General features: G+C 33.0%; 1 protein-coding gene across 3 annotated transcripts in view; it reads right to left on the bottom strand.

Moving 5' to 3' along the window:
- LOC114326415 (lethal(2) giant larvae protein) overlaps nt 1–21,522 on the bottom strand; it is a 223,022-nt gene that overhangs the window by 15,680 nt on the left and 185,820 nt on the right. Inside the window, exons 15-17 of one of the 3 annotated variants that reach the window (XM_028274780.2) lie at nt 16,607–16,856; nt 13,455–13,698; nt 4,178–4,218 (exon numbers count right to left, since the gene is read on the bottom strand). In XM_028274780.2, coding sequence (XP_028130581.1) covers nt 4,178–4,218; nt 13,455–13,698; nt 16,607–16,856 — 535 coding nt within the window. The remainder of the gene's footprint in view (nt 1–4,177; nt 4,219–13,454; nt 13,699–16,606; nt 16,857–21,522) is intronic. The other 2 variants (XM_050647172.1, XM_050647176.1) reach the window with 2 other exon arrangements.

The following is a 21,522-nucleotide window of genomic DNA, read 5'->3' as shown; positions in this document are numbered from 1 at the left end:
CATTGAACATTCAAACTGAAAGATATAAAAGTTAATGTTATGACATCATGATGACAGATTGTTACAATATACAACGTTAAAAGTAGATGTTGCTCTATAGTTGTACATACTCTATGTAATGACAGTATAGAAGTCTAGTTATTGTAATGTCAAGAAATTAGAAAATATAATGTCAGTCAAGTTTCCTATTGTCCTGTAATTAAGAATAAATTTATAATCGTTGATGGTCATTTAGTTAGCTAGTTAGCTCACCTAACTCATTTTATAGCAGGTTACGGGCCCAATGGACAGCCTAAGTCTGACGTCACAAATGTCACAAAATTGGGAGGAGCTTATATTGGCTCCAAACAATTTTGATTGTGACGTTAAATGGTCATAAGGAATTTTTCATTTATGTGCTTTGTGTGGCAAAATAAGACTTTATTTAAGTATTTCTTTAAAGAAACATGTTAATTAAGAGATTTTTATTCGTTTTTGCTCAGGTGGTTTTTATTCCTTAGTGATTGAAAATAAACATAACCTCAACACTGTTTACGTTCTAATCATTGCATTAAATTAACTCACCTGGGCCAAAACGAATACAAATCTCTTAATTGGTACGTTTCTTTAACTAAATACCTAAATGAAAAGTCTTATTTTGTCACACAAACCACGTAAACAATAAATTAAAAATTCCTTATGAGTGTTTAACATTATAAACAAAATTGTTTGGAGCCAAATATAAGCTCCTCCCAATTTTGTGACGTCAAGACTTAGGATGTCCATTCACGTGAACTGTGAACAGATGAAAAAATATGGCGACCAGCAATAACGATTATAAAATTCAAGTCGATAAACTTGAGGGTCCTGAAGACTGGGCAAAATGGAAATGGCACGTTTCGATGTTATTACGAGCGTGTGCACTTGAAGACATTGTGAACGGTACGTGTAAGTGTCCCGAGGTTGCTGAAAATTTAACTTCATTCGAAGTAGAGAAGCATCAACAATGGTTAGAAGACGATGCAAAAGCGGCAAGTTTGCTAGCAGGTTCGCTAGGAAAAACTGTTGCCGAACTCGTGTTGACATGTACTCACGCTAGTGAAATATGGGACAAATTACGTGCGTGATTTGAACGTAGCAGTACGCAACGGTTAAACATGTTAATTGAAGCCTTTTTTAGAGTCCAACGTGATGAAAAAGAAGATATTAGCACACATGTTGCGAAGTTGCAGAAACTTTTTGTAGATTTGAATGATGAATTGCTGAAGCATGACGAAAATGTTTTATCCGAAAGAATGTTAAATGGTCGGGTCTTATCAACTTTGGGTAAGGACTTTGATAATTTCAAAGATTTGTGGGACACGATACCATCAAAGAATCAAACTTTGAATTTATTGATTGAGAAATTGTGTGCCATTGAATTACGTGACCAAAGTAGCACAGAATCTTTTGCGTTTGTTGCACGCACTAGCCCGACAGAAAAATACAAACAGAGCCAAAGTACAACTACTACAAAGTCAAAGAAAAATGTACATCGTGCAAAAGAAAAATTTTCTTGTCACAGATGCAAGAAATTAGGCCATTGGGCGAGAGAGTGTCCATTGAAAAAATCTGCTGAGAATTTAGGCGAGAATAAAAGTAATGATGCTGTTTTTTTGTCTGTTGTTTAAGTGCCTCATCTAACAATTGTGTTGAAGCTGGGAAATGGTATTGTGACAGTGGAGCCACAAATCATATCACTACAGATAAGCAATATTTCTCATCTTATACAGAATTTGCTGAACCCGAAAAAATATCACTTGGTAAGAAGGATGTATGTATGTTAGCCCATGGACAAGGAACGGTGAAAATTCAAACGCGTCTGAATAATAAATGGAAAGATGCTGAATTGAAGAATGTTTTTTATGTTCCTAAAGAAAGCGCTCATTTGTTTTCTGTGAAAGCTGCTGCACAAAGAGGGTTCGTTACAGTACTTGACGAAAAAGGTGTAAATCTACATGATAAAAATACTCTTGAATCTGTAATGACTGGGTACTTCAGTAATGGCCTGTATGCACTTGATATACGTGTTATGAAACCGACCAATCCCATTCAAGCAAATTTAATAGAGTCAACAGATATGTTACAACTGTATCATGAAAGATTTGGTCATCAGCATAAGCAACACGTAAAGAAAGTCTTGAAGAAAATGAATATAGACATTGATGGGTGCAAAGAAAGCTTTTGCGATGCATGTGCAATTGGAAAAATGCATAGATTGCCATTTAAAACTAGGATCAATCGGCCACAAGTCACTGGTGAGCAGATCCATGCAGATGTGAATGGACCCATGTCTATAGAATCCCTGGGAAGAGCACGTTATTACGTAAGTTTTAAAGATGAATTTAGTAAGTTTCGGAAAGTTTTCTTTATGAAACACAAAAGTGAGGTATGTACCTTCTTAGAAAAATTTTTTAAATGAAGCAAACACAAATGGCCATGTAGTAAAGCAACTGAGATGTGATGGAGGGAGAGAGTTTGACAATAGAAAGGTATCTGAACTTCTTGCGAGTAGAGGTATAGAGCATTGTATCACTCCACCCTATACACCTCAGCAGAATGGTGTTGCTGAAAGGGAAAACCGTACCATTGTAGAGTGTGCTCGTTCCATGTTAAACCCATGCAAGTTGTCCAAAGAATTGTGGGCAGAAGCATGTAATACTGCAGTGTATCTTCTGAATCGCACAGGAAAATCATCTATTGAGAATAAAAGTCCCTATGAATTGTGGTATGGAAAGCCAGTTGGGAGTTTGAAACATTTAAGAATATTTGGCACTGAATGTTATGTTCACGTAAACAAGTATTTACGCAGTAAATTTGATGACAAGGCGATACATGGTTATTTAGTTGGTTACGTGAATGACAGGGATGGTTTTAGAATATGGATTCCATCTGAAAGAAGAATCGTATCGAGCCACGACGTACGTTTTAATCCTGAGGTTACATGCAATTTGCGAATTTTTGAAGTTAAAGCCGAATCAGTGAACCAGAATCAGTCGGAATGTTTTAGTGTACATGAGAACTTTGACGAAGTGAAAACTGGTATGAATGAAATTGTGCAATCTGAGAATATGGAAAGGGGAGAAAGGGCGAGTGAAAATCAAGAAGTGAATAGAGAAGAAAGAAATAGTGATAGTGTTGAAGAATTTAGGCGTTACCCTACGCGTGTTAGAAAGAAACCAAAATTGTTTGGCTTATCTACTTTTCACGTTGAGGGAGAGTGTTACAATATACAACGTTAAAAGTAGATGTTGCTCTATAGTTGTACGTACTCTATGTAATGACAGTATAGAAGTCTAGTTATTGTAATGTCAAGAAATTAGAAAATATAATGTCAGTTATATATGTTATGTTCAAGTAAAATGTTTTCCTATTGTCCTGTAATTGAGTGAATTATAATCGTTGTTGGTCAGTTAGTTAACTCACCTAACTAATTTTATAACACAGATAACAATAGTTATAATAAAGTTCATGATATACAAATAGTTTAATTTTATTAAGTGATTGTAGAAAAAATGTTGTATGTATTACAAGCGCAAAGTGACATTTATTGCTTTCGAGTAATTACCGCTCTCCGCTACGCGTCGAGCGGTAACTCTTACTCTCAAGCAATAATGTATCACTTTTCGCTCTTAATACCTAAATAACTATTAAAATTGAGTTACAGAGGTGGAAATTAAATATTGAAACACATGAGACCGTGAACGTTAACAATACGTTGAAACACTGGATTAAAAAAAACAGTCAAATGTAAATGATGGAAAAAACTAATCAAATCTATTTTAAAAGATATACCAGGAGATAACTTGATGAACTTAAATTTATTTTACAATATTACCGTCTACTTTTATGATGTAACATCATAGAATTCAAATTTTTGGCTCGTAAAAATAATATTTCCTGTGGGTGGTGATCTTAAAACATGAACACTTCAGTTTACAAAACCTTCATTAATAAATCAAACCTACAATGTACACCGGTTCTTCCTCTACAAGACCCCGACCAGACTTGCTACATACACATGTTATTTTTTTTAAACCCTACACCAACATACTCAACGAAAACGTTTATACAGTGTTAGATATAAAATATGTTTAGTAGATAAAAGTAACTACAGAAAATTAGTACTGTAGATCGATGGAAGATCTGAATAGCTAACCTCTAAATTTGCCGGTGTTCCGTCCTCCAGATTTTCTATAACTACAAGCAACAAAAAACACATGTAAAGCGTTGACAAAACACAGGTTCATCACAATCACATGTTTTTACGGTACTGAATAATATTTCATGAATAGAATGAGACTGTATTAATGTATTTCACGTTAACACTATGTTATATGCTACAAGATAACGATATTTTGTTGCATGTTTATATAGTAGTAGTATAGTCTATAATGCTAGTAAGTTGAGGTTGCTAAACCTTTTATACCCTTTTTGAATAGTTTGCTATTTTATTTATCATTTTTGAACCCGCCAAATTGTTCTATCCTATGTTATGGCCACATCCCTTTTGTACCGGACGGATATAGCGCCAACATGAATATTTCACCTGTATATATTCTATGTCATCTGTCATTATTTCATTGCCTTTTAATTTTATCACTTGATCTGCACCTTCATCTAAGCGTATCTGTTTTTCTTCGATTCCATCATGTTCTATCATAAAATATGACAAAAAGTATCCCATGAAATAACATTGGACATTGGACACTTTGTAAGAAGTGCAAAGTTACAACTTTTCTTAACCCATTCGCTGCCGATCACGTGCCGCGCGTGATGTGGTTACTCAGTCAGGTGCCGTTCACGCGCTAGCGAGTGATACGGTTACTGCAGTTAGGTGCCGTTCAACAAACTGGCTCCTAGCCAACTTCCATCCTCTTCGATCGGCAGCGAATGGGCTAAGATATTATATACTGTCATGCTCTTGTACCGTAAGTAATCAAACAATGTTATGAAAAATACAAGTATGTATTTGTATCTCTTCTTCTTCAACGGCACTACAGCCCAAATTGAGTCTTGGCCTCCTTTATTTTTGCCTCCACCCTTGTTTGTCTGTGGCTGCTCTTCTCCATACACGGACTCATAAAAGGGCTTGTGCGTCGCTGTTTACTGTGTCTTCCCAGCACTTTCTTGGCTTTCCAACCGGTTGCTCTTTTTGGTAGCCTATCCTCTCCCATTTTTATCACATGTCCGGCCCAGTGCAATCTTTGTATTCTAATGAAGTCTGACAGGGGCGTTTCCTTATAAAGTTGATAAAGCTCGTTGTTATATCGACTTCGGAAGATTCCCATTTCCCTCACAGGTCCTAGTATTCGCCTCAGTATTTTCCTTTCGAATGTGTCGCGTTTGTTTTTGTATGTTTCTTGTCAGGAGCCATGCTTCACTGCCATAGCATGCTATTGGTCGAATTAAGGTTTTATAGATTCTCATCTTTGTATTTCGGTGGAGACTTTTAGACCGAAATATATGGGAGAGGGCAAAATAAGCACTGTTTGCCTACGTTATTATCTTCCGTATTTCTCCATCTTCTGATCCGTCGACATCTACTTCTACTCCCAGGTATGTAAACTTTCCAACCGCTTCAATGTCATCTTCATGTATACATATTTGTATCTCTACACACTCCTAATATTTGGACACTGACATAGTAAAGCGATGTAACAACCTGTGGTTGTTTCTGTTTTTTTATTGTACCTCCTTATTGTCAGTGACGGATATATTAGGTTTGTTCGTAGAACGATCAGCAACCGTTGCCAACCGTCAGACGCAAGCGCGTTCGTAGTCTACGAACTCGAACTGTTAACTGCGCAGCGCTAACTGTTAACTGCGCATGCGTCTGATGGTTGGCAACGGTTGCTGATCGATTGGATCGTACTACGAACAAACCTTATATGTGTTTACTGTGGCAATGTGCCTGCTTCCGATTGTAACCTCTCTGTCTCAAAACAATTCGTCCAATACTCTCTCAGTGTACCGGTTTCTTCATATCCTGTAGTCACTAATCCTTGTACCTAATTAAGATGAACTCTTAATTTTTTCTTGAAGGTAATGCAATCGAGGATGAGACCAATATTGTAATATTATTTTACATAGGATCATATGGAAAGAAATATTTTATAGCTTTTCTAAAACAACATACTGAGTGATACAAGAGCTTTGGAATGGTGTATAACGTCATATATGGTTACTTAAGAAAATTGTCGATGGCATTATATTACTGGCAGATGTCAATAAATATTCAATATTATGATAATTAAATTATGATAATTAAATTCATAATGTGAAGAACTTTAAAAACAGATCGATCTGTTTTAGCAATGGGAAATGAGTATTTTCCGTAAAAGCAAAAGACTGCCAAATTATTATGGAGAACTCACACTTTTTTATATTATCGCCATGGAATATAGAAGGACGTCTGCATTTTGACGTTGCGTGATAGATTAGTATAAAACAACTAGAAACATATTAAGTGATGCAAGAACTTTCGAATGATGTACAAATTTCATATTGTCATCTAAGAAAAAAATCTATGTCATATTTTTGACAGATTATGTCAATAAACAAAGAAATAAAAAAACAAATACCGGGGTCGAGCATATTTATGATGCTAGCAACATCATCCAAGAAATTAAATCTCAACGCCTGATGGACTGGCCACTTCAAAAGGCTTCCTAATAACTGCATTGCCAAGATAATCTGAAGAAGGTCCTTAGACCCCACGAATGCGGTGGAGCGATAACATATTGTCAGATTTAAAAACAATTGGTTACCCATCATTAACGACCGTTTGAGATGCCAGAATATTCTGCAGTCATTTAAGAGCCAAGCCGGATTGTAGAGCTAATCGAAGAAATCTGAATTTTATCAGAATACAGGAAACTGAAAAAAATAAATCTGAACTAGCATTTTCCATAAAAGTAGAATACTATCAAATTATCAAGAGTAGTTCACACATATGCTTTACACTGATTCATTGAAAATTGAAACGTCAAAATCTAGAAACTACTGAGTAATACAACAGCTTCTAATAGAGGTATTACTTGCCATATTATGATCTCATTTAAAATAACTTTAAAACAGTGGTGCACGTTCGCCATTTTAAATGAGTACGTTACTAAGACATGCTAAAAACATTGTACAATATAACGTTTGAGTGCAGTTACCTAAGTTAAGTTCAGAAAATAGTTTAGGAGGTGTCGTACTTTAGACGCGCACTTTATAACATGTACAGTATGGTGCAAATGAAAGGAATAAATTCGTTATTTCGTAAACCGGCTACTTTGAGGAAAAATCCCGAAACAGGTCGATTTTTATTTTTAAATTACGATATTTTGGCATATATGGCATACTATTGACGTTATTCGTCTGGGCGTGATGACGTAATCGATGATTTTTTGAACCCTCGTAAAGCGGTGTGGGGTGTAGCTGCACCCCAGACCTCGTTTTTCTCACCTATCTTTTTTAATACATTTTTTTGATTTTTGTCCATTTTTTTATTCGTATTAAATTCAATTCTAAACGTATTCCACCCATTACAGCATTTAAAACTCTTTGCGTTTACGTGCTTTTTTGAAAGAATGACTTTTGGGTGTAAATTATAAAAATTTCGTATCCTGAATTGGACGTTTCTGATGTTCCACCTGGAGCTCGGACCTCGTTTTTCTCACCTTCTTTTTTATTAATTTTTTTTTTTATTTTTGTCCATTTGTTTATTCGTATTAAATTCAATTCTAAACGTATTCCACCCATTACAGCATTTAAAACTCTTTGCGTTTACGTGCTTTTTTGAAAAAATGACTTTTGGGTGCAAATGATAAAAATTTCATATCCTGAATTGGACGTTTCTGATGTTCCACCTGGAGCTCGGAACTCGTTTTTCTCACCTATCTTTTTAATATTTTTTTTTTATTTTTGTCCATTCTTTATTCGTATTAAATTCAATTCTAAACGTATTCCACCCATTACAGCATTTAAAACTGTTTGCGTTTACGTGCTTTTTTGAAAAAATGACTTTTGGGTGCAAATGATGAAAATTTCGTATCCTGAATTGGACGTTTCTAATGTTCCACCTGGAGCTAACAGAGCTACAGGACAAGGTCGGTGTTACATATGTCAGAGAAAAAAGACCGAAAGTCCCGGCATAACTTTATTGTGCGTAAAAACTTTGTGTTGCTCATTCTGTGAAAAATGTCATGTGTTTGTCTTGCGACGATAATAATTTTTCTTTTAGAAGAAATGAGTACTTTTTTTGTAAAATTATGTTTCGTATTATAATAATTAAGTCCTAATTATCTTTCAAAGTAATTTCCCCAACGTTCACATATAAAAAAATGGATATACAGATGGGGTGCAAATGCACCCCGCACCGTTGTTTACGTAGGAATCTAAGCACCGCCTTACGAGGGTTAAATGGAAATAGGGGTCGTGTGATAGCTCATTTAAAAGGTCATTTAATTCTCTATTCAGTAGTATAAACATTTACACAATTATTTATACAGGGTACCCAAAAAAAATTTTTTAATTAAATTATTTGCCAAAAAAATAGAAGAATTAATTTAATTTATTTCAATCAAAACATATTTTACTGCTGCCACAAATCGTAAAAAGATGTTTATTTCACAGATAAACATTGATTTTTGCTTAAATTAAATGTTCAGATTTCCAAGAGGCAGGTTGCTTGCAGAAGCTTGCTTGAACAGTAAATTTAATTGAAAAGCAATACTTATCTGTGAAATAAACATTTTTTCCGATTTCTGACAGCAGCATAATGTATTTTGAATTAATTAAATTACATTAATTCTTCTTTTTTCTGTCAAATAATTTAATTTAAAATTTTTTTTTGGAAACCCTGTATAAATTATTATGTAAATGTTTATACTGCTGAATAGAGAATTGAATAACCTTTCAAATGAGCTATCACACGACCCCTATTCCCATTTAAAAAATAATCGATTACGTCATCACGCCCAGATGGATGACGTCACTAGTATGCCATAATATGTTAAAATATTATAATTTAATAATAAAAATCGACCTGTTTTGGGATGTTTCCTTAAAGTCGCCGGTTTACGAAATAACGAATTTATTCCGTTAATTTGCACCATACTGTATATTACTGTACCGAATATAAGCAAATTGTCCTTAAGTAGATGCAACAGAAAATAAACTACGTGATAAAACACAATGATTGTGATGATTATTGAAAAATGATTCAAATGCTTTAACAATCTTATACCAAATAACATAAAAAAACATTTTTGTTGTCAGTGATTAGTTGTTACTGGTGCTCAAATTATAGTTTATTTAATACATAATAATATCATCTTTCTCCCATATTTTAATTATTCATTTTTTGTATACAAAGTAGCTTGAAGAAGAGAATAGCGATTAGCTGAACCTGGTGATAGTTTTAATGTGATCCTGTAACATTTTCCTTGCTTTTTTATCCGCCAGACTTTACCTAAGTATCAATAATACAATAAGTCGAGCTTATTGGTTAGCTAATTTGGTCCGTATTATCTATCAGATGCCCATGAAGCACCAGGTTTTCAAATGTTTTTTCAATAAATCTGAAATTTGACTGACATATTTTTAATTTAAATGTATTTAATTTTTTTCATGAAATGAGACAACTATATACCCTATTCCACGAACATACGCCTGTTTTGGATTACTTCGACAACGAATATTTTACTGTGCAAAATAAGAAGAACGAAAGTAAATTGCAAATTACATTGTTGTTTATTGGACATTTACTTTCGTACTTCTTATGTTGCACAATAAAATATTCGTTGTCGAAGTAATCCAAAACAGGCGTATGTTCGTGGAATGGCCCATACATTATTAAGAATAATATGTCAAATCAAGAGTAAAACAAATTCATATAAATGAAAAATATGATGTTTTTCCAGGTTTTTGCCATTTCTTTCCCTTCGTCCAGTACTGTCCTTTTCCAAGTTTTTTAGGTTGGCAAAACTTTGGAATTCTGCCAATGCCATCTGGGGTCTATGGCATAAGTAGACCAGACATCTCCATTTTCTTTGCCTTATTTGATTTATTGACATTTTCTTGGTTAGTTTGCATCATTTTTCATTCGAGATTTGATTAGGCCAAAATATGAAGAATTTCTTGTAACGCTTTATTGATAAAAACTTCGTATACTTGGTAATTTATGTATAATGGGTATTGATCTCTCTCTCCTATGGCGCTACAGCCCAAGTCAGACCCTGGCCTCCCCCAGCATCCGCCTCCAAGTATCTCTGTTCCTGGCTGTTGTCCACCTTCAATATCTCTTAGCATCGGTTCTCACTTCGTCTATCCACCTGATTCTTGGTCATCCTACGAGCCGAAGTCTCACCATAGTTCCGCTAGGCGTTCTACGAGGTGTTCTGTCATTATCCATTCTTAAAAGATTACCTGTCCAGCGCACTCTTTGTATTTTTGCATAATTTGCTATAGAGGGTTCTTTGTAGTATTGGTATAACTCGTGGTTGAACCGTATTCTCCATATAACATTGTCGCAAATGGGTCCCAATATCATCTTTAATATCATTTAGTAGTACATGCAGTTTTAGATTTAGTCTAGTAAAATAAAGTTACACTACATGTAAATCAAACTGTAAATTCGTACAGGTTATTGAAACAAATTTTATATCAAAGCTTAGGTGGGTACTAAAGATATTTTCAAAAAAGTATCCAAATCATACAAAGGGATCATTGTTTAAATAATTAAAAATGGGTCATTTTTGCAACAAAAATACTTTTTTAACTGCCGAAGTCATTCAATTACTAATGAAGGTCAATAGGATTGTTTTCTGCAAAGTTGAAGGGTAAATCTTTCACATAAAACTACTAAATTAAATTTGACCCCCTATTTATTTAAATAATTATACATAAAACTTTAAAAACCCATTTGCAAAAAAATATTTTTAGCGTTTTAAATAAGCACTATAAAATATCTTATTTTACAGGAGAAGTTGCGCTATGTTATCAGTATTAATAAAAAAACAATTGGTCCAAAAATATTTAATATTTTTTGAGATATTGAATTTGTTTATTAAATGTTACTCTATTTTCAATTGCAAAAACGCGGTTATTGCCAAAGAAATATTCACCTGTATTAAATCTTATTATTTTTATTTTTATGTATATTTTCGATAAATGTATTGATAAATTCACATTTCAATTAAACTTCCCCCTAAAATGGCATTTGAAAATTATTCAAATTTATTTATAATTTGCTTTTTTAATAACGTTGCGGGGATTAAATATTTTGAAATGCCGTTTCGATAATTGGGTTCCTGGGAATTGTTCACTAATTAACACATTTTTTTTGTGTTTTTTCCTCTTTTTTTTTTCTTGGAGTTATATTACTACGGGCCCTTTTAGGGTTAAGTTTCATTAATAATGTCGAATCTCTAAGTTGTAGATTCTAGACCTAAAAATATTAAGATTGGTCTAAAATCACTTAAATAAAATGTGGCTACTTACTGAGTTACAGGGTGTTTTATTTAAAAATTTAAAAATTATTTTTACCAAATACTTTCAAACTATTTGACGTATACTTATCATACTTAGCAGAAAGTGTGGGTACTATACAGTCTACTAAATTGTGATAAATAAAAGTTTCTATCTACTACCAGAGGCGTACGACAGGGGATAGTTAATCGTTGACCCTTCCCAAATTCTACGCCACTGAGGGAATTACTATTTTAGCGAAATTTTTCGAGTCTCCAATACTTTCTATGTAAATAATATGCTCCTTACTGGTAACGATTAAGTCATTAGTTTTCGAGATATTGGACGTTCAAAATGAAACGGCATAGTTATTGTGATTCATTCATTCATTCATTTTAAACTTCCAATATCTCTCGCAAACTGATGACTTTATCGATACCAATAAAGTTATATAAATAAAAAGTGTTGGAGAATCGAAAAATTTCGCTAAAATAGTAATTCACTCAGTGGCGTAGAATTTGGGAAGGGTCAATCATTCACTATCCCCTGTCGTACGCCTCTGGCACTAGCTAGAAACGTTTATTACTCACAATGTATAGGGTGTATAATACCCACACTTTCTGCCAAGTATGATAAGGATACGCCAAATAGTTTTAAAGTACTTGGTAACAATCATTTTTAAATTTTTAAATAAAACACCCTGTAACTCAGTAAGTAGCCACATTTTATTTAAGAGATTTTAGTTAAATCTTAATATTTTTAGGTCTAGAATCTACAACTCAGAGATTCGACATTCTTAATGAAATTTAACCCTAAAAGGGACCGTAGTAATATAACTGCAAGAAAAAAAAAGAAGAAGAAAAAACGACAAAAAAAATTTGTTAATTAGTAAAAAATTCCCAGGAACCCAATTATCGAAACGGCATTTCAAAATACTTAATCGCCGCAACGTTATTAAAAAAACAAATTATAAACAAATTTGAATAATTTTCAAATGCCATTTTAGGGGAGTGTAACTGAAATTTGAATTTATCAATACATTTATCGAAAATATACATAAAAATAATGAGATCTTATGCGGGTGAATATTTCTTTGGCAACAACCGCGTTTTTGCAATTGAAAATATAGTAACATTTAATAAACAAATTCAATATCTCAAAAAATATTAAATATTTTTCGACCAATTTTTTTTGCTTAATACTGGTAACATAGCGCAACTTTGTCTGTAAAATAAGACATTTTATAGTGCTTATTCAAAACGCTAAATATAATTTTTTGAAAATTTGTTTTTAAAGTTTTATATACAATTATTTAAATAAATATGGGGTCAAATTTAATTTAGTAAGTCTTATATGAAAAATTTACCATTCAACTTTGCAGAAAAAATCCCGTAGACCTTGGATAATAAGTGAATTACCTCAGCAGTTAAAAAAGTAATTTTTTTGCAAAAATGACCCCTTTTTAATTATTCAAACAATGATCCCCTTGTATGATTTGGATGCTTTCTCGAAAATATCTTTTGTACCCACCTAAACTTTGATATAAAATTTGTTTCAACCTTTACGAATTTACATTTTGACTTTTTATTTTATTAGGCTAATTTGTGTTGAAGATTTTTAGCTGGGTAAATCCAGCATTTCCATATGTCATTATGGAAATAGGAATAAAAGTAATTCACAAAGTCATCTCCAATCTTTATTAGAGAAAGGAATCCAAAGGGCAATTTTTATTAAAATATTTTAATATTTTTCACAAGGATTGTAGAAGAAAGTCAAATAATTTTTGTTTTACGGTACTGGATCTGCAATCTCTCTCTGTGCAAATTTAAAATACGATATAAGATACAAAATGAGCTCCAGTAAACGTTGTAAAATATTATTTCTATTAATGAAACCCTAAGATTGTTAATTCATTAGAAGAAATCCAACTAGCAAAAAATGACCAAAGGGGGAAAACAAAAACAAAAAGCAACACTCACTAGCCTCTTGACCCGTCGTCACGGTTGTAGTAGTACTATTCGACGTGGCAACACCTTCTTGAATGCTACTATTGGTAACGATTGTCGTCACAGTTTTCGTAACGGTTACATTGTTAAGCTTTCTGGCTAAATCCTCACCTGAACCGAGATGATCCTTCACGCTATCGATGGTTATATCACCGACGCTGCTCGACACCGTCACGTTGTGCAATGTTTCGTCGCCGTTTGTTCGTGCATCCTCAGACTGAAACATTAGAAATTACTATTTAACAAAAACAACAGTCTACCTATACACTATAAATATACACATACATGTGAAAGGTGAGCCTCTAAGAAGAAATATTGTTAACTGCACTAATATGCACGCGTTTGACCAGTACCTATATTTGAAGTTTCCTATTGAAAAGATACGAAAAGATTCCGATTTTCTAATAATATTATTCACTTGTAATGATTAAATGAAATAAGTTGTAGCGGTATAAAGGTCACATCCTTGTTTACATTGAAATTATTTTATTCCAATTTCTTTATTAATTTATTACTTTCTTAACCTTTTACTTTGGTTTTAGTATTTTTTCTTTAAATTTTCTATGCTTCTGTATCACACTTCAATTCAGTGACAATCCCTCGTTCCAATAATTCTTTCAGCCAGTCTCTTTCTTAACATGGCAAAGTGGGAAATTATTGTGCAAATAAATTTCAAGTCTTAGCCTGATAAATCTATTTTATATTTACCAATCTACTCTTTTGGTAAGATATTTTTTAATTTCATTTTATTTCAGGTTAACAGGTATAACTTCTCTCCAAAGCCACGCTTTCAATTCCTAGGTATGCAGTAAAATATTTTCCAAAACTTACTAATCTTTTACAAACATCCACGAACAAGCACCTGCTATAAGAACAAGATTGTCATATCAAGACGCTAGCATAGTTAACTTCTAAGCCATGGTCTGAAGCCAACAACTACACCATTTACATCCAACAAGCAATCCAACTTCACGAAGCCAACAGTACATACAATATTGTCATAAGTATCACTTATTTTGTAAAGCTTTAGGCAGAATTTGCTTATTAAATATCATCACTTTATTATATTTTTATGATAATAAATATGATTAGTTAATTTTTTGCTTTATTTGTTCCAATCTGAATTTTCAGTGTTAATGCTTTTGATTAAGATAAGAAGAATCTACACCTGAGAGATTAAGCTAGGCGAAGCATAGACGTTAGGCTCCCATAGTTAATTGAAGTATTATATTACAATAGCACTTTAACGGTCTGTGGTAGTCTTATCGCTCTCGGTTACTCGCACTCTAAACCAAGAGCTGAAATCAGTGGAGAGAGTCAGTTATCTAGGAAGCATACTGAACACGACAGGAGGAGCGGAGGAGGATATTCAAACACGAATTGTTAAAATACAGACAGCATAATATGTTATATCCAAATAATATATGGAGATCTAATGAGATAAAACTGGACACCAAAAAGTAAAAATCAATGTAAAAGCAGTACTATTATACGGATCACAAACTTGGAGAATAACAAAACAAACACTGGAAAGATTCAATCCTTCATCAATAAATGCTTAAGAAAAATTCTAATAATATTTTGGCCCAACCGGATCACAAACTCAAACTTTTGGAGCGTTCCAGCTCCATTTTAGTCTTTACACCTGGACCTACGGGAAGGACAGGTTAGCACCATTCTGGTGCTCATTTTCGGGGATGCAGCAGCAACCTCTTTATGAGTCGTTTGGGTTTGTTTGGCAACAATCAGTTTTGTGACTTTGAGTAACTATTGTGTTTTATATCTCAGACATTTGGTTGATGCACTATGTTTACTAATTACTTTGTTTAAGATTTAGATTTAATTTATTTGGTTTTTTTAATATACATATAAGTTTAGTAAGTTCAAAAACTATGTATAACTATACGGTAATGTACGTTGAGCTCGGCGTATCTGCCAAAAGTATTATTTATTGTATTTTGTTGTTAATTTGGTCGATTTCATTTCATTATGTAAATTTAGGTTGTAAAATTAATTGTTTGTTTCCCAGATATTTTGGTGTTCATTTGCTTATCTTCATTTATTATTTATTTATATCTTCATGTACATTATTACTTCTTATTCCTTTATATTTACATTTACTTATTGATTTAATATACTTTACAGCAGTGTATGATACCTGGGAAAGTTATCGGAGATCATTTCCTGGCGCCCATGATTTGTTTGTTTTTATTCAATTTGTTCATCATTAGCTATTAATCATCTTTATTCATGTTCAGTACGTTATTCTTATCTTAATATATCCATTCTTAGTCATCATCACTATCTACTTTGAGCTACCGTCTTTGACAGGCATGCAAATTGGCCGTATCCATCCTTGAGTGTCAAGTTGTCGTTTTCTTGCATCTCTTGCTAGCCAACTCCATTCAGTTTGCATATGTCTATTTATACTTCTATTATCAGTTAATCTCACTTTCTTCATCTTTCATTTCCCCCTACATAATACTACTGTAAAAGTAGTATTTTCTTACATCGGCTTCAACGGAGAAGCCCCCCTTCATTTTTTGTTCCTTTAGCTACAATTTTTTTTCTTTTTCTACTTTGTTGAAGTTTATCATTCTCTTTACTTTTACTCCAACAGAAGTCTTTTTTTTGTTACATTGGCAATACAAATTTTGTCACAATACATAAAGAAATAAGAAAGAGAAGATGGAAATGGTTGGACTATACTCTGAGGAAACCGGACAGACATAGCAAAATAAGCATAAACATTGGAATTCCAACCTCCAGGAAAACGGAAACAAGAGATAAATAGCAAAATAAGCATAAACATGGGAATTCCAACCTCCAGGAAAACGGAAACAAGATAAATACATGGAAGAAAACAATTATTAAAGAAGTAAAAAACGTCGGCCTAACCTGGAAAGAAGTCAGAGAATGAGCACAAAATCGGCCAAAATGGAATCGGAAAGAAAGTGGCAGTGGATGCCCTATGTTCCAGTGGGAACGAAGAGGATAAGTAAGTTATGACAAGGTTTTAATTTTATGGGCGGTATAATTCCAGATTTAACGCCCTACTTCGATTATTTCTAGTACGAGTATTTGTGTATATATTTTAATAAATATCGTTACAAAAACTTGCTTACTTTGTCTGCCACACTGCCCTCTTTACTTTCAGCATTCCCGTTGACTAAAGGGGCCTCTGATAATTCCAATACCTCATTTTCTACTTCCACCTCGACTTGTTCGCCGTCATCCCTTGCTCCCGCCGGTAGAGGCAAGTAACACCGAGCCATTGTTACGCTGGAAGTCGCCAAAGACAGCCTCTGAAGCTCTGACGAGGAATGGAGGTACAAGGCCTGAGCATCCTTGGTGAACACCAGAGACGAAACACCACTGAAAAATAAACGAAGTTGATTAATGAAATTATGTAGTTGGAATAGTTGACCTTACAATTTAAATTTTCTAGAAAAAAGGTAATAGATTTATCGCCAAAAACCCATCTTAATATTGTGTGCAAGTTACTCACTAAAATATTATCAAACAAGTTAAGGGTACCCCCGTTAACCCTTAACTTGGCGGTGTGTACTCCAGGATACGTTGTTTATTAAAATTAATTTCTCTATATATACGTAAAGTTGCCGCGAGATTTTAAACGTACCCTCTCCATAAAGTATTCGCCTAACCAATAAATTAATTTGAATGTCATACACAGAGATTTCCACCAATGAGAGAGCGTTTTATGTAACCGTGCTAAAAATGGCTTCCAAAAAAGGTGTTAGTTTGTGTCATTTGGAAAGTAAATTCATTTTTTAAATGTTTTAAGTTATTATATGAATTGGTAAACTATAATTCTAGATAATTAGGCCTCCAACAATCAATCGTATAAAATAATATTCAGGATTCGTTTATAAACAAACAGATAGGATCACTTTGAAAAGTAGTATCTCTGAAAATACATTGCCAGGTTAGCGGCAATTTAGATAGTATCCTTGAATATACATTGGCAGATACTGATGAAAATTGAATGAGTATCTTTTTGGATACATCACCCGGTATATGGACAAATACTAACTGTTTCTTATTAGCTACTTTACCCATTAGAGGATTAACAGAAAAGTGATAAAAACATTTGGTATATTATGTTTGTAATGATTTATCGTATGTTCTTATCTACTCCAAAAGCTTGTATGTATGTCCTAGCTTGTATGTATGAATTATTTATGTATGTCCCGTCAATATTTCTTATTTCTTGAAAGTATTAGTATAAAAAAATGTTACAGTATGTTTTCATATTATCGAATTCTATTTTTTACATATTAGGTATATACAGTGCGTCTATAAAGTAACGCATAAATTCATTAGATATTATCTAAATAAACATAGAAATGCCCGAAACAGATCGATTTTTATTTTTAAATTACGATTTTTTGACATAATACTAGTGACGTCATCCATCTGGGCGTGATGACATTATCGATGACACCGAAAAAGAAGATTCGTAGTCACGTCATATATTCGTAGAATATACCTGGAGAAGATGTCAAAAAAGATCTTTTCGGACACTTTTCAACTTTTACAACCAAAGGACGATGCCGAAACTGTTGCAAAGGACAAACAGCAATGAGTTGTACAAAATGTAGGGCGAGATTATGTTTGACGGAATCCCGTAATTGTTTTTATGATTTTCATAATAACTATTTTTAATAATATATAGTAAAATAAGTATTTTTTATACTTATAATTACTTTCTACTTTTATTTTTTGAGTGTTCCAAGTTTTATTTGAAGTTTTGAATTTAAGTTTTAAAAATAAATGTTTGATCATCATTGTAGTTTATTTATAATTTATAAATGTACATGATTATATATTAATTGATTCAATACTATTGTATGGTTGAAACCCCTACACAAAAAGCCGTCTATTCATAATTGAAGTAACACAAAATTCAACAAAATAAAATGACAACATTAAACAAATCTACAAATGTTTCGCTAAAAGTCTTGAAAATTCTAAAGACTTTTAGCGGAACAATTTATTGTATATTTGTTTATTGTTTTCAATATATTTTGTGGAATTTTGATAATTTTGTTTTAATTCAATGACCCAATATATTGGTCCAAACTACAAATATACATCTTGGCAATGTATCTTTCTAGATACGGAGGTATTTTTTTAATAATCTGGCAATGTATCTATTGGGCATCAGTACTTGTTTTATAGTGTTCCTGGCAATGTGTCTTGCGAGGTACATTGTAATGTACGGGACGCCTAGTAGTGTATCTTATGGGATACAATGTCAATAAAATGTCAAAAAATTTAAAATAGAAAAAAAACTGTAATTGACTCTGATAATGGAGCCCTCTAAAAATGACATCCAGTAAGCAAAAACATTTTTCTTACAGCGGTTATAGGCGCGCCAAGTTAAGGGTTAAAGGCAAAGTGCACAGACTCACAGATTTTCATTTTTTTTTTCATTTTTTCGTTTTTATTTCTTTTAGGTGAAATGCAATCAATTTAACAATTTCAAAAAACTCACACGCATAATTTAGGCTTTTACAAAACATGTCTATTTTTATAAACGCGTGAGTGTACATAACTTAAAAAATATATTTTTTTGGAAAAAAGCTTTATTTGGAGATGGCTGCATGTCTAATTTTTATTTTGTGTATTTTATCAAAAATTACATTTTTATTTTTTTAGATTTATTCCTAATGTTGTTCTGAAGCTATTTTCTTGTGGCATTTTTATAATCAAGTATATTCAAATGGGAAATAAGTCACAATTTTACCTAAAAATGATTTTATTAACGTTTCGAATGTAATTTCATGTAATCGAATGAACTATATTTTAGTAAAGTCGTCCCAGGAACGCAACTCATCAATATTGGCAATATCATTTTAAAGTCGTCTACTTTAAAATGTATAATACGTGCCTGAATTGCCGATATAAATGAGTCAGGTTAAATAAATTATTAGAAGAATTTTTTACTAAGCAACATTTTTATTTATTTAGTATTGTTTTGTATTTTGACAACGACACCCGACTTGGGCGTCGAAACGTTAATAAAATCATTTTTAGGTAAAATTGTGACTTATTTCCCATTTGAATATACTTGATTAGATTTATTCCGTAAGGCGAGCGACCTTCAAAAATCCAAAAACCTGATTTTGGGAGTTTTTTATGGGGTTTTGCCCATTTTATAGACTTCAAAAAGGATCAGGGGCCTGATTCTAATTCATTTTGATGTCGCACTTTAATTTCAAGTCCGCCATGACAGTCACAATTTATAGCGATTCTTATTCATTTCGATATTAGTTCCAACTGGGGATATTAACGTTAGCATTTTGACACTGCTCAGAATTTGGGTTGGTCCTCATGTTTATTGGATTTATTGGCTATGCAATTTATTGCTATTGGCATTGGAAAAGTTATTTACCAGCTATTTGATTGCTAAAATCGAATCTTAAGATTGCATATACATATTAGTAATATGGGGTATGACAAGTCCGCAGAAAGTGTGTTATTTTATTTATAAACAAATTAGCACTCCTAATTTGCGACAGAGTTATAAACAACAGGATTTCAATCTTTGAACCGTTACCTTTTTATTCCGGTTCTCTTTGTACTACAAATTTTCATATCTTCAAGACACTCATAAGAAAAAAGATTTATGTCACCAAGTTATTTAATTATTGATAAATAATTACTTCCCTAAAATTTTAGTTGAAAATTAAAGATTTTGTTTGGAAAACTCGAATTTTCCGAGGAAAATTTCCGCCGAATGAAATCGAAAAAAAAAAAATATCTATGTGCCGAATTAAATTACAGTGAATTTTTATGTGAGTGTTTTTGGTTTAACGTTAAAATCTTCTTAGTTACAGAGCAATAATAGAAAAAAAGATTTCGGAGCGCTAATTTGTTTATAAACCAAATAGCACACTTTCTGCGGACTTTGCATTATTACAAATTAGCATAGCTATATTAATAAAATAGCTGATACATAATTTTCCTTGTTTTATACTAATTTTCTCAGATTATTACCTTACATCTTTCATTGAGTTGCTAATTCACGTTGTGAGCATTCTCAATTATTATATTTCTAATTTAATACTATTCTATCTAATTCCTCTAAAACCAGCAAATGTCCATAAAACCCAGCCATATTAATACCTTTTTCTTTAGTTTTCCTTGCAAGAAACAAACAAAACACATCTCCTAAACTAAACCTAACCTCGCTTTCGGCCATTCATTCATGTCCGTGTCACAATAATTAATAATTTCGACTCGAAATTATAATATCAACCACTTTTTTGGAGTCGCTATTAATTTCGATAAGTCGCTATTTTATGACATTTCGTTAGTTCAACTAAAATCCACAAGGTTCGCACAGTCGCATTTCAACGTCGCCATATTGATTGCGACTTGTTTTGAGTCGAAATTTGAAGTAGAATCAGGGCCCAGATCAAGGTTTTTTATAGGTTATAATATAAGTTGAAGTAACTAGGTCCTTTAGGACATTCAAAAATGGGAGGAACACGTTTAAATCTCCCTCAAACGCAGCCGTTTTTTGGGAGTATTAACGTGTTTCTCCCATTTTTGATTGTCTTTAAGAACTCTTCTTCTTCTTCTTCTTCTTCTTCTTCTTCTTCTTCTTGATGTGCCTATCCGTGACGAATGTTGGCGATCTTCATGGTAATCTTTATTTTATCTGCAGCAGCGCGGAAAAGCTGCACAGATGTGGTGAACCAGGTTCTTGGGTTCTTTAACCAGGATGTTCTTCTCCTTCCTGGACCTCGCTTTCCAAACATTTTCTCTTGTAGGAGGCCACATCTGGATTCATTTCGCATGTGTCCAAAGTATTCTAACTTTTTAGATTTGATGGTGGTCAGCACATCTCGTGTCTTCTTCATTCTTCTGAGGAAATCATTTGTAACCCGATCAGTTCAATGGATTTTAAGAATTCTCCGATATAGCCACATCTCAAACGCTTCCAATTTTCTGCACATATCTTCGTTCAAGGGACAAAAAGGAGAGAGAAGCCGTAGCATCGCAGCATTCT

This window comes from Diabrotica virgifera, chromosome 1 (genome assembly GCF_917563875.1).
Source record: "Diabrotica virgifera virgifera chromosome 1, PGI_DIABVI_V3a".
Taxonomy (NCBI): Eukaryota; Metazoa; Arthropoda; class Insecta; order Coleoptera; family Chrysomelidae; genus Diabrotica; species Diabrotica virgifera.
The sequence above is the reverse complement of the archived record's forward strand: the minus strand, read 5'-3'. Positions and strand labels throughout refer to the sequence as shown.